At 36.9% G+C, this 13,330-nt stretch overlaps 1 protein-coding gene across 3 annotated transcripts in view; it reads right to left on the reverse strand.

The window, feature by feature from the left end:
• RNF8 (ring finger protein 8) overlaps positions 1-13,330 on the reverse strand; it is a 72,849-nt gene that overhangs the window by 33,350 nt on the left and 26,169 nt on the right. For 2 of the 3 annotated variants that reach the window (XM_074311045.1, XM_074311047.1), the window contains exons 3-5: positions 10,582-11,319; positions 4,426-4,488; positions 1,020-1,109 (exon numbers count right to left, since the gene is read on the reverse strand). In XM_074311045.1, the coding sequence (XP_074167146.1) occupies positions 1,020-1,109; positions 4,426-4,488; positions 10,582-11,319 (891 nt within the window). The remainder of the gene's footprint in view (positions 1-1,019; positions 1,110-4,425; positions 4,489-10,581; positions 11,320-13,330) is intronic. The other variant, XM_074311046.1, reaches the window with a different exon arrangement.

A 13,330-nucleotide genomic window follows, 5' to 3' on the forward strand; every position in this document is an offset into this window, starting at 1 on the left:
CAAGTTTACAGGATCCCCCTCTCTCGTGCTCCTGATTATCTGACCACCACTTCTCTCAGTTTCCTTTCTTGAATCTTCACCCAGGTAACAGCCAGTAATTGTGGGTATGTCCTACAGAGTTGTGTTCTGGATCCTTTTCTCTTTTCCCTTTATAATATTTCACTTGGTGATTTTATCAGTTTCTGTAGATCCAATTATCATCTCTATATTATCATTCTCCAATCTACTTTTCTAGCCTTAACAACTCTACTAATCTCTGTCTCACATCTCTACCATAAAGCATCTCAAACTGGATGTCCTATTCAGCTTAAATTCATTATGTCCAAAAATGAATTAACTATTTTTTCCCATACCCCAAATTCTCACCCCTTCCAAACTTCCCTACTACTATCAAGGAGATCATCTTCCTTATTGTCAGACTCAAAACCTAAGCTTCAGCCTCCCATAACCAAAGCCTGTTGATTTCACCATTGCAACATTTCTTGAAAATGATACCTTCTTTCCTGATACTATCGCTACCATGATGATTTTCCTAAAGCACAGGTCTGATTTTCTCTTACACACACACACACATACACACACACACTCTCTCTCTCTCTCTCCCCCCCAACCCCCCCCCCCCCGCTCCATATCAATTTTCTTACAACTTTCACCTCTTTATGTACTTTTTGACCCAGTTGTACTGGCTCCCTCTATTTCCTGACTCTGGCTGTCCCCCATGCTTAGAATATTCTCCCCTTATCACTTACTAGTTTCCCTCAAGTCCCAACAAGAATCCTACCTTCTACAGGAGATAACTTAATTCCTCTTAATTCTAGTGCTTTCCCACAATTGATCATTTCCTATTTATTCTATAGTCTGTACATAATTGTTCATATATTGTCTCCTTTAGACTGTGAGCTCCTTTGAGGTAAGGAACTGTTTTCTGCCTTTCTTTGTATCATCAGTGTTTAGCACACAGTACAAACTTAATAAATGCTAATTTACTGATACTGAAATCACAATATCCTTTTGAGTACCTTGGTCTGTTCCAGCTCTTTATTCTTGGCTTGAATGATTGCTTCAAAGTCCTTTTTGCTCCGATTTAACTCTTCCATTAGAATGTGATGCTGCAAAAATAAATATATACATTTAACATGGGCCTTTACTGTATCCTTCTCTCTCTAAAATATTTACATACTAGCAGCTTTCCCTCCTACAGCCATATTCTTTTTTCTACAGTTAACTGAAAATTTCCAATTTTATTAAAATCCTTTCTTGGATTCTAACAACTCTCTTCCCCCCCCCCCCTTTTTTTTTTGGACAAGCAACAGGGTAGAAAAGAAAGTAATCAGAGATCCCAAAACCAGAAAAGAAATAACTTCACTTTATGTTTGTATGCTGTTTCAGAGTTTCCAAAGCACCTAATATTCTGATTTAATCTACACAACACTTCTGTATGATTAGCCAGATTGGTAGTTTTATCTGTATTTTATACATGAGGAAACTGAGATTCAACAGGTTCATATCATTTGGTCTGGATGTAGGTTGGTAAGAGGCAGAAGCCAGGGCCAGCATAACTCCAAATCCAATGTAGAACTAGATGATGCAAACTACAAAGAGGCAGGCTGTATATCTGCAAGAGGGAAAACTTCCTGGCAATATAAATTATCTCAATAGCAAGGTAGTAGATACCACCATTATAAGTAATCTTAAAACAGGGTAAAAAACAATTTATTCTTGTTTTTCTCTTCTCTTGTTGAAAGAATTCCTGCTAAGGGATTCACTGGACTTTGAGGAACTGTCACTAGTAATATCCGATATTACTAGAAGTCAGATATCAACTGTTTGGCTTTTGGGAAACATTAAAGGGAACTGAGAATCCAGAATATTCAAACAAGCATTTTGGTTGAAAAAGAAAATCATCCTAAATAAACTACTTTAGTCATTGTCATTCTGGTTGCTCCCTCAATCCATGTGTTGCCAAGCAAGCTGAACATCACTGGTATCTGCTAGAAGACAAGGGAGCAACAAAGAGTTTTCATTTATTTCTCAAACTTGCCATGCTATACATCAGAGAGAGTGACTTATGGCTTGCACTAGATACAAATCTGCAACTGCAAACTGAATTAGCAAAAAAGTCACTCACAAATCCAACACAGTTAGATCAAAGTAATGACCATCAACTAGAGGGCAAAATATAAACTATTCAGTGAATAATACTGGCTAGAATTTGGAGACTTAAAATTTTGTCTTTACTTTGCCACTCTACCTGTGTATAAACCTCAGTTTCCTTATTTGTAAAATAGGGAAAAACCTGCCTGACACATCTCTTAGTCCTTATGTGAAAATGAAGTCAGATCAGTTACAAAAGTACTCCAAGTGTTTTACTCTCCAAAAAAAAAAAAAAAAAAAAAAAAAAAAAAAAAAAAAAAAACACCCCAACACTATATAAATTTAGATTATGATGATCCCTTTAAGTTTGATCTCAAGAATGGTAAATAATTTAGGCTGTTTCTCACCACTGATGCCTGGAAAGTGGCTGCAATCTGTTAAATTATAAGGTGAGAACTACTGGGCTTATATCCTAAGGAAATACTAAAGAAGGGAAAGGGACTTGTATGTGCCAAAATGTTTGTGGCAGCCTTTTTTGTAGAGGCTAGAAACTGGAAAATGAATGGATGTCCATCAATTGGAGAATGGTTGGATAAATTATGGTATATGAATGTTATGGAATATTATTGTTCTTTAAGAAATGACCAACAGGAGGAATACAGAGAGGCTTGGAGAGACTTATATCAACTGATGCTGAGTGAAACAAGCAGAACTAGGAGATCATTATACACTTTAACAATGATACTGTATGAGGAAGTATTCTGATGGAAGTGGATATCTTCAACATAGAAAAGAGCTAATCCAATTCCAATTGTTTAATGATGGACAGAATCAATTATATCCAGAAAAGGAACACTGGGAAATGAGTGTAAACTGTGAGCATTTTTTTTTCTTCCCAGATTATTTTTACCTTCTGAATACAATTCTTCCTTTGCAACAACAAAAAAATTCAGTTCTGCACATATATATTGTACCGAGGATATACTATAAGATATTTAATATGTATGGGAATGCCTGCCCTCTAGGGGAGGGGATGGAGGGAAGGAGGGGAAAAATTCAGAACAGAAGGGAGAACAGTACCTATGCATATGTACTGTCAAAAAAAAAAGGTGAGAAGCATCTGTGAGCCAAGTACCTGAGCACACAGCAATTTTGTGTTCCAACATAGTAAGGGAATAAATGGAATTGTCTATTTCTCAAGAGGGTGTAGAAAGATATGAAGAGATTTCAATATTCCTACAATATCTTCAAATATCAGAAGCTGACTTTTTTTTTTTTTTTTTTTTTTAAACTCCAATCAACCTCAACACCTTAATAAGATTTTCGGTAAATATGATCAGGCTAGAGAAACCTGCAGTAGGGAATATATTATTAACTTTTGAAGACAAAATCTTTTGAAAAGGAAACTAAGTCAGCACTGATTTCCTCAGCACTGTTTTCCCTAATGGCATTTATATGTTCTATTGGGAAACCCTGAGTGCCCTCTGGTACTAATAATAATAATGTTATACTTTCTCTAAGGAAACTAGTCCACAGGTCTAAGCCAGAATACCATGGAGTTAAACCTACTGGGAGTCCTGTTTGCAGAACAAATTCTTATTCTAATGCTCATCTTTGTTGATGATGCCTGAATCTATTTTCTTATTACTCTACTCTCTGACCACAAAATAAACTTACATCTGACCTATATTCAGGATGAATTAAGGAAGGATAAGGCAAGTTTTCAAAGATTCAAACCAGAATGGAAAACAGTAAGTAGCTAAGATAAATGAACTAAATTAGAAGAAACTTTTATCAGTATTTTAACCATGTGAATCTATCAATTCTCGTCCGTTCAGTAAATTAATCTATTTCAGTGATCATTAAACTGTACATTCTCAAATTGGCCTGAAATGTTTAATTGCCTTTTTTCTATTAAATAACTGTGATCCCCATCTGGCTACAGCTCTGAATGACTGAGGTCAGCAGGGGGAACAATGGGTCCTACAACCCTGGCACAGCTACGTTTTTTCCCCTCCTTACCTTTCTAATTGCAAAGCTTGCCCCAACCCATGAGCCTCACAATTCCCCAGAGGTTCTTAGTTAATTTCATTAAGAGGACTGCTCAAATGAAGTAGTAGGCTTTCATGCCGAGGCCTGCCATGTCTGTGGGACTCCACATCTTGGAACTGATGGTGTCTGCAGCTGCCATCTGCTCCATCTGACAGACTAGAGGTGCAATGGAGGTGGAAGAGAAGTAGGAGAAGCAGCCATCAGTCATTCAAGGCTTGGCTGCACCCCCTGCTCTACAGCTGATGGAACAAACTAGCCCAGTGGCAAGAGATAAGTTACCTCCTGCAGGGCTTGTGCCAGCTGCTCCTTCAGGTTCTTTTCCCCATGCTGTTTCTCCAAACCCTGCAAAGCCAAAAACAAATGGAAGGTTTCCTTGAGGGGAAGCAAGAGGAGGAATAAAACCCAGCAACATGCAGAGCAGGATAGATGGCATGAGCATCTGGGAGCAGCAGGGGTCGGGGGAAGCAGGTGGGAACAACTCCTGTTTTCTCTCAAGCTGTTACCTACAAAGGGATTTAAGCAAAGTTGCCTGACTTCCTGGAAATACAATGAAATTGTTCCAAGCATCTTTTACAAGATAATGGTTCCTTGAAGTCAAAAAGCAATTGACCTTTCTAAGCTTAAGCAGTTTCTTCCCTATGAAATGTGGTTAATGATATTTGTCCTACCCACCTCACAGGACTGTGGAATGGGCTTTTATGTTAGAGGAGTCATGGATTTGGATCAAATGACTTGGGACTAATTTTTAGCTCTGCAGGCTGCTAGCTATGTGACTTTGGATAGGTTACTTAATACCCCCATGTCTCAAATTTCTCATCAGTCAAATGAGGAATTGGACTGGCTGGTCTCAAAGTTCTCCTGCATTGAAACTCAATGAATTACAATATACAGAATGTTTCAGATCTCTTATGGAAAGATCTCAGCCTATCCTATGACATTACCTTCCTCCCCTTAAGCCACACAATCTCACAGGATCATAGTTTTAGAGCTGAAAGGCACCTTGCAGGAAATTCTAAAGTCTATCATCTCTTATTTTTGCAGATGAGGAGTAAGCTCATACAAGTAATAAGTAACAAAACTGAGAACAGAACCCAGATCCTTTGACTCCCAAATCAGCCTTCTCTCCACAGTACCACACTTACTACTCTCAGGTGGGATTGGGAGCTGGGGAGACATCCATCCCAGCATACATAATCCTGTTCATTATCCTTTCTGGCACAGTCACATCTCTTCCTCTGGCCAAGTACCTGCTGACTTCATTTTTACCAATTTATGTCCAGAACTTTCTATGTGAATTTTCCCTTTGAACTGCAGTAGTTCTCTTAATACAGACTATATCAAATCATGCAGCTATTAATGTCACCTTAAAAACTTTTCGCTGGTTTTTTCATGTGTGTTAAGTCTCATTTCCTCAACAAGATCATAATTTCTTTGAAGGCGAGGACTGATGGTAAGCTTCACTGTATCCCCAGATGACCTAGCATATGCACACAGTAAGAGCTTAATAAATATCACTGAAATAAGTGGGGGATAAAGGATTAAAATGCAGTTTCCAATCTCTTACAAAGGTTAATAACTCTACCAGAAAATTTACCTGCTTTTTCTGTCAGGGAGGGGTAATAAGATACTCTAAGAGCACAGAAGGTAGCTGTTTATAAAGATGTTTCACTTCCTTCAACATCCATCTTAGAACTGACCTTCTCATACTTGGCAAGTGGGCAGTAGAATTTTTCAACCCAGCTATTATGTTGCTACATTAACTTAAAAAAAATTTTTTTTTAATTAATAAGCATTTATTTTTTCTCCCTGATGCCATTCTCCCCCATTAGGAAAAAACCAACCAAAAAAACAAAAAACAAAAAAACAAAAAAAAAACCACTTGTTTTAAAGTTGTAAAAGGTCATTTGATCAGGCAAAAGGTGAATAATCTAGAGGGAAATGTCCTGTTAATTTCCAGAATTGTATCAAGATAAAGGCAGCAAAGATTCACAAAACAAGCAGTCAGCTCAAATGTTGTTATTCCATTTGTTACCTTCCCCAAATCACTTATCATAAGGGCATGAAGAGGACAGAACTTACAATTACTCTGAAATAAGAAAATTACGCTCCTGGAATGAGCTTATCAAAGAATAAGCAGATGATAACATTTTAAATTATCTTGTCCTTAGTCACTTGAGGTGAAAGCTAAGTCTTTGCAGAATCTTTTTTTTTTTTTTTTTTAAAGAGCTAATTTTACTTAGCTCTTGACCGGTTTGATATTAAGTAGGCAGGATATATGGGTATATGATTCTTGTCCTCAGGAACTTGATGTTTTGAAGAATTCTGGCCCATGGGTCATAAAATCCACTTATCTAATCTCATGCCTGAACATCTAATTTAGCTAGAAGCCATCCTTTCCATTGACAGTTGCATTTTCACTCATTCATACCCCCATTTCACTAGTCATGATGAGAGAACTGGAATACTCCTTTTTCACCACTGTCATTTCCAGATTCTCTCTCAAGTGCTATTATTCAGTAACTGACTTCTCCATGAAAGGTTTGTTCAATTCAACTCTATCTTATCCTCTTTTGAGTCCCTTGTTCCTTACTTAACTTTTGGTTAAATTTTCCTTCACAAACTTGAAATCTTGAATTATTCCCGCCATTCATTCTCTTTGCTCCTGCTCATGGTGTGTTTAATGAAGCTGATGAAAATCATACAGATAGAGATTCACTACAAATTTGTTACATAACCTCGTAGATCCCTACTCAAAGCAAAGCAATCTATATAATTGGTTCACTATTCCACTCACCACAATGGCATTTAAAAACCTTTTCATCCCTTCTCAGACCTCTCATGCTTCTCTCCCTCACATCTGTTCATCTAAGAATCTTGCTTCATATTTTACTGAAAAAATTGAGCTGATTTCTGAGAGCTCTTTTCTCATTTGAATCACTCAAAATGCTTTTCATCACTATCAGAGGTCTTTCTCCTTTGTAGGGTTAACCTTTTTATTTATATCTTTAATCTAATTATCTCATTCTATTCTATCTTTTCCAGCAGATTTTTCCTTAATCCCCATTCTTCCAGTAATCTTCACTTTCTCCCTCTCTACTAGATACTTTCCTTCAGCTTATAAACACATTATTTCTTAAAAATTCCTCACTTGATTTGGTAATTTAGCTATCAAGTTTCTCATTGAGAAAGTCACTTCTCACATCCTACTCTCTTCTGAATTCTCTACAGTGTGGTTTCTGACTTCATTATTCAGCTGAAAGTATTTTATCCAAAATTAACAATATCATCTTCATTGTGAAATCTAATGGGTGTCCCCCCCTCCCCCAATCTTCATCTTTTTTGACCTCTCTGTAGCCTTTGACATTGTCAATCATCCTCTTGATAGTCTCTTCTTTCTAGGCTTTAAAGGTCTCTTTACTTGTCCCATAAGACCGTTTAGATTGATTTCTTTTCTCCTTTCTGAAGACAGTATTTCCGCTCACTTTCCATTTCTTCATCCTTTTGCCCTTTCTGCCATACTCGTTAGGTTTTGGTGACACTATTCTCTTCTGGTTCTCCTCTTACCTGTATGACCACTTCTCTGTTTCCTTTGCTAGGGCTAGTCTCTATTCTTCTCCTTCTGCTATTTAACTTAAGTGATCTCATCTTCTTCCATGTTGATTTTATTATTTAATTATCATCTTTATGCTGATGATTCTCAGATCTACTTTTCTAGCCCTAATCTCTCATTCTCCCAATATCATATTTATAACGGCTTATTAGATATTTAGAACTGAATGTTTCAAGATCTTTTAAACTCAACATGTGCAAAACTGAACGTATTACCTCTTTACCCTCCCCAAACTTTCTCTTATTTCTCACTTCCCTACTATTGTGGGGTACCACTATATCCATACTCCTTCTCCCACGTTCACAACATTATGTCTTCCTCTAATTCTCACTCACTTCCAATCAGATGCCAGCTTTATAGATAGAGCTTCAATATAAATCCCCTTTTCTCTTTTGACAGTATAGCAAACAGCACTATACTAGTGCAAGTTCTATCATTTCATGCCTATATTAATACAATACCCTTCTGGATAGTCTCCATGTCTTAAGTCCTCACTGAAGTCCTCCCTCTACTAAGCTATCAAAGTGATCTTCCTAAAAAATAGTGTCACAATGTTATATAGCTACCTCTCTCTCCCACCACATCTCCATTCAACAAACTTCAGCTCACTATTCCCACAAAGCTTATATATCAAATTCTCTGGCTTTTGAAGACCTCTCTAAACTTACCCCTTCTTACCTTTCGGGTCATCTTACACCTTACTTCCCTCTATGTACGACAGTCCTATATCACAATGATCTCTTGTCTGTTGCTGGGAAATGATCCCCCCCCAAAAAAAAACTCTGCACCTTTTCAATGCCTGTACCACATATCTACAATTCTCTCCTTTCATCTTGGCATCCTGATATGCATATGCTCTTTGGAAATAGGTGTTTGTGGACTCAAGGACTGGGAGGTCCTTGAGAACAGAAACTGTTTTTGCCTTTCTTTATAATCCCCAGAGTTTAGCATAGTGCTTGGCACACTGCTGATGCTTAATAAATTCTTGCTTACTCAACTCAATTAGGTGTTCAGGGAAAGGGACATAAATATAGTTCTGACTAGACCCCAGCCATGACATACATTTCAGCATGTCTTTCAAGATCAAAATTGTCAGAAGAGGGATTCACCACAACTAGTGCATACCAAAAACCTAAGTTGTGTTCTATATGTGGCATATAGAATTTAGTTTGGAGGGTTTGTTTTAATAAGGCAAGATAATCTATTAACCTAAATTTGGCTTCCAGATAAACATCAATCAGCTTTTTGTAAAAATATGAATATTATCAACAGCCAATGGCACATACTCTAAATAACTTCTTTTTCTTTCTATCTCTTTGGAGCTATTAGGGGTTAAATGACTTGTCCAGGGTCACACAGCTAGTAAATAAGTCTCTGAGTTCACATTTGAACTCAGGTCCTCTTGACTCAGAATTGATGCTCAATATACTGTGCTACCTAACTACTCCATTTCAAATCATTTCTATGAGAAATGCATATTAAAATAACTGAGGTTTTATTTTTCATCCACCAAAGTAGAAAAAGGGATAAAAATGGCAATTGTCATTGCTAAAAGGAATATAGAAAGGCAGGTGCTGTAATACACTATTGAGGTGGTGTGAATTTGTCCAACTCCTTTGGAAAACTATTTGGAATTAGAAAAAAAAAAAAAAAAGTTGTTAAATTGCTCATATTCTACTATTGTTTATATATACCCTAAAGAGGACAAAAAAAAAAAAAAAAAAGAGGTAAAGTTCCCTATATTATGGAGCATTGATATTTTGTAATAGCAGAAAATTGGAATCAAATTATATGTCCAATGAATAGAGAATGGTGCATAAACTGGTATATAAATGTCATTGCATTGTAAGAATGCAAATAAATATGTATAAACTGATAAAGAGCAAAGAAAACAGAATCAGAAGACTACAATAACATAAATGAAAATAACAATTAAAGGTACCCAATTCTAATTTAATGTAATGAGCAATCTATCCCAGAAAATAGATAGTAGAAAGGTGAGGGATAAAAGGTATGGAATATTATATATTTTTTCCATTTTAGTCAAGTTATAAACTGGTTTTCCTTAAGTGTTTTTCTTTGTTATAAAGAGGAGTCAGTGGTGCCATATTGGAAAAATGACTATAATGTAAAAAACAAAAGTCAATAAACATTTTCAAAAATAATGAGCCAGAAAAACATTAACTGGTCTAACAAGTAATTTACTGTGGCATTCCAACATCTTGATTTATACTGGTTCACTTTTCCTGGATTCACCCTTGTTTGGTTCCCTCTTCACCTACTGGTTCTGATCCTAGATGAGGGGAAGGGAAGGGAGAAGAGAATAAGCATTTATACAATAACTACTATGTGCCAGGCACTGTGCTAAGCACTTTATCAAAGAAATATTATCTCATTTGCTTCTTATAACATTCCTTTGAATGCTGTTATTACCTCCATTTTACGGTTGGGGAAACCAAGGCAAACAGTTTAAATGACTTGCCTGGGGTCAGCCAGTGCCTGAGAATTTGAATTCAGATCTTTTTGATTTTTGGCCCACCACTCTATCCATTGCACCACCTAGTTGCCTCTGGGTTCTCGGACTTTGTCTGCCACTCATCTGGCTTGGTATTCCAATTTTGCTCCTGATTTTTGCCTTACACAATAATTCCCTTTAATCCTCAACCATAGATTCTCTAATTGCTGTCCCAAGCTTCCATCTCCTGTATCTAGTGCTCAGCTTTTATCCTAACAACATGAACAGGACATTGAGTCTCTGAAAGAGACAGATAGGCATGAAAAATATACCTCTAATAAACCGTCATTTATTTTCTCACATTCTGTACCTCTAAATGCTGCTCCTTCTCCTGAAAATTTTTCTCTAGCTGCTCCACTCTCTGCTGTTGCTGGACCTGCTCCGTAAACAGCTGATCCTGTAACTCCTGAAGCTCCTCTTCCATCTTCACAATCTCTTTCTGGGTTCCCTTGTGGCTCTGCTGCTTCACACTCAGAACAGCCACTTGCTTCTCCTGAACCTTCACCTTCAGCTTAAGGATCTTGGCCATTGTCTTCTTAAGTATGTCCAAGCTGCTCTGAGATTGTGACAAGCTGGGGTCTTTGTGCTCCTTGCTCTGCAGCACTGTTGCTTTTTCTGAAACAATCTGAAGGTCATCCTCTGCTGCTCTCTCCCTACTTGGTCCAGGAGAAGCCAATTTTTGGTCCATGTTTTTAGGGGCCTGTTTGGACATTTCGGCTTTTCCACAGGACTTCCCTGACTGCTCATAGTAATGGGACACTTTATTTACTTTGGTTCTGAGGTTTGAAGAGCCCTCTGCTCCAGGGCTATCCAACTCCTCTAAACTACATTTCCTTTTGGTTCTTGAGCACTTAACTACTGCCCTATTGTTCCTCAAGGCAAGACATAAGTGGATCTTGTCCCAGTCTTCTTCTACTACTTCATATTCATATTCTGCATTCTCCTTATTTTCTAGTGGAACTCCAAGCTGGATTTGGTCTCCCTCCCGAATAGGATAAGCCTTTAAAGGTTCCAGGCGTTCTTTGTTCAGCCAAACACCATTCAGACTCTAAGGAATGAGGAAGAGATAGAAATGAATAAGCTTCACAATGTTTACTTTTCTTAATGGGGGTCTCTCTTTTTCTGCATCCTCAGAAAAAAAATTCTTGAAAATAAATTTCAAAAAAAAGCAAATAACTATTATTAGAAATAACATTTTTAAAGTTCAGCTTCAGTTTATCTCCAATATATTTTATATTCATGTCTCCATCATTAAGAACTAGCTGCAGTTCCTAGGCAGGAATTACTTTCGATTTCAGGTAATAATAGCAATAAAAAAATTCTAAGCACTTTGAGATTGACAAAGTACAACATGTATGAATGTCATTTCATTTGATCCTTAAGACAACAAAAAAGGACCAAATGTTAAGAAGTGTTAAGAATTATTATTATGGCAACTAAGGTTGAACAAAGTTGAATGACTATCCAGGGGTCACATACAGCTACTGTCTGAGGAAGTATTTGGACACATCTTCCTAATTCTAAGACTCCTGAAGAACCACTAAAATAAATACTACAGCATTGAAGGGAAAGTGAATTTAAGTCATGCCTTGTTATGAAATGTATAAAATTCAATTAAGACTACAGACAGCTTCTAATGGTATGTCAGTGAAGTGGAACACACCGAAGAGTGTTTCAGAAACACCTGCACACACAACAAAACCAAAACATGCCTCAGAGCTTACTAGCTGGGGTCCCTTGAGCAAATTCCATTGTTCCTCTGGGCCCCAGTGTCCTCATTTATCAAGTGAAAGGATCAGATGCTCTCCAAGCTTCCTGCTGGTTTCTTATAATTCTACATACACTAGGGGAAGTGTAGTTTAATGGAGAAGACCTGGTTTTAAGGACACTTCATATACTTCTGGGTTCTGTGATTTGGGGCAAATCATGTAACACTTTAAAATTCTCTGGGTACCTACCTTCACAAATTTGTTGTGAAGATGAAAATGACAATGTAGATAATCTCTTGTCAACTTTAGAGAGCTATGTAGACAGTTATTATTATAATAAAACATACAAAGTACCAAAAAAAACCCCAAGAAAAAAACAACCAAGAAAGGAACACCAATGTCTTATACTGAGCATCCACAGGTGAAACAATTAATGACACCAAACACATGGCTTTTCTTCCAGCTGATTCACTCACTAAGTACTTATGACCTGTTGTGCTCAGTGCTATGGGAGACAATTGGGAAAAATGTAAATGAGGAGATAATATAGGTCTTATGCTTGAATAATGTATAGTCTAGTTGTGGAGAGAAAATGTAAACACATGAAACCAGAGAACAAAACAATGTAATATATAAACAAATATGAAGTTATGAACCATAAATATAAACTATAAATCTTTTAGTATTTCAGAATGAAAAAAAATAAAGGGGTCAAATTAATTCATAGGAAAAGTAGGTTTTGAGCTAGGCTTGAAAAACAGCATGGGATTGAGATCAGTAAAAGTAACTGGGAGATATCTTAAGAAGACTCATATGCATTTGAGATCCCAGGTTTAACTTTGGGGGCAGGTCAGAGATGAAGACCGAAATAAAGTTAAAATATTGTCAGCATATACACATCAGAGAGAAGTCCTGACTCTTTATCTTTCTGTCAGTTTAATTCAATCCAAAAATCAGAGGAAGGATAGTAGAATAACTCAGGAGCAACAAGTAGGTAGCATGTGATAGGACTTCCTATATACACTTCTTTCCAAAGTTCTCAAATGTAGGAAATTCTGCACTCAAGATTTTCCCTACTATAATCTCTGGTGTCTCTTTTTCTAACTGTTTTGTTGAAGAGCTAGGTTAAAGACAGCATATACCCTTGGCTTCTGTACCCTAGCATGGATTATTTGACCAACCCATTCTCCCAAATTGTTTCAAGTAGCATGGAAAACACCAGTTGTCACTGATGGCATTAGAAATAGCATTTTTAAAGTTCAGCTTCAGTTTATCTCCAATATATTTTATATTCATGTCTCCATCATTAAGAACTAGCTGCAAAATAGGCAGGAATTACTTTCAATTTCA

Source organism: Sminthopsis crassicaudata, chromosome 4 (assembly GCF_048593235.1).
Source record: "Sminthopsis crassicaudata isolate SCR6 chromosome 4, ASM4859323v1, whole genome shotgun sequence".
Classification (NCBI taxonomy): domain Eukaryota; kingdom Metazoa; phylum Chordata; class Mammalia; order Dasyuromorphia; family Dasyuridae; genus Sminthopsis; species Sminthopsis crassicaudata.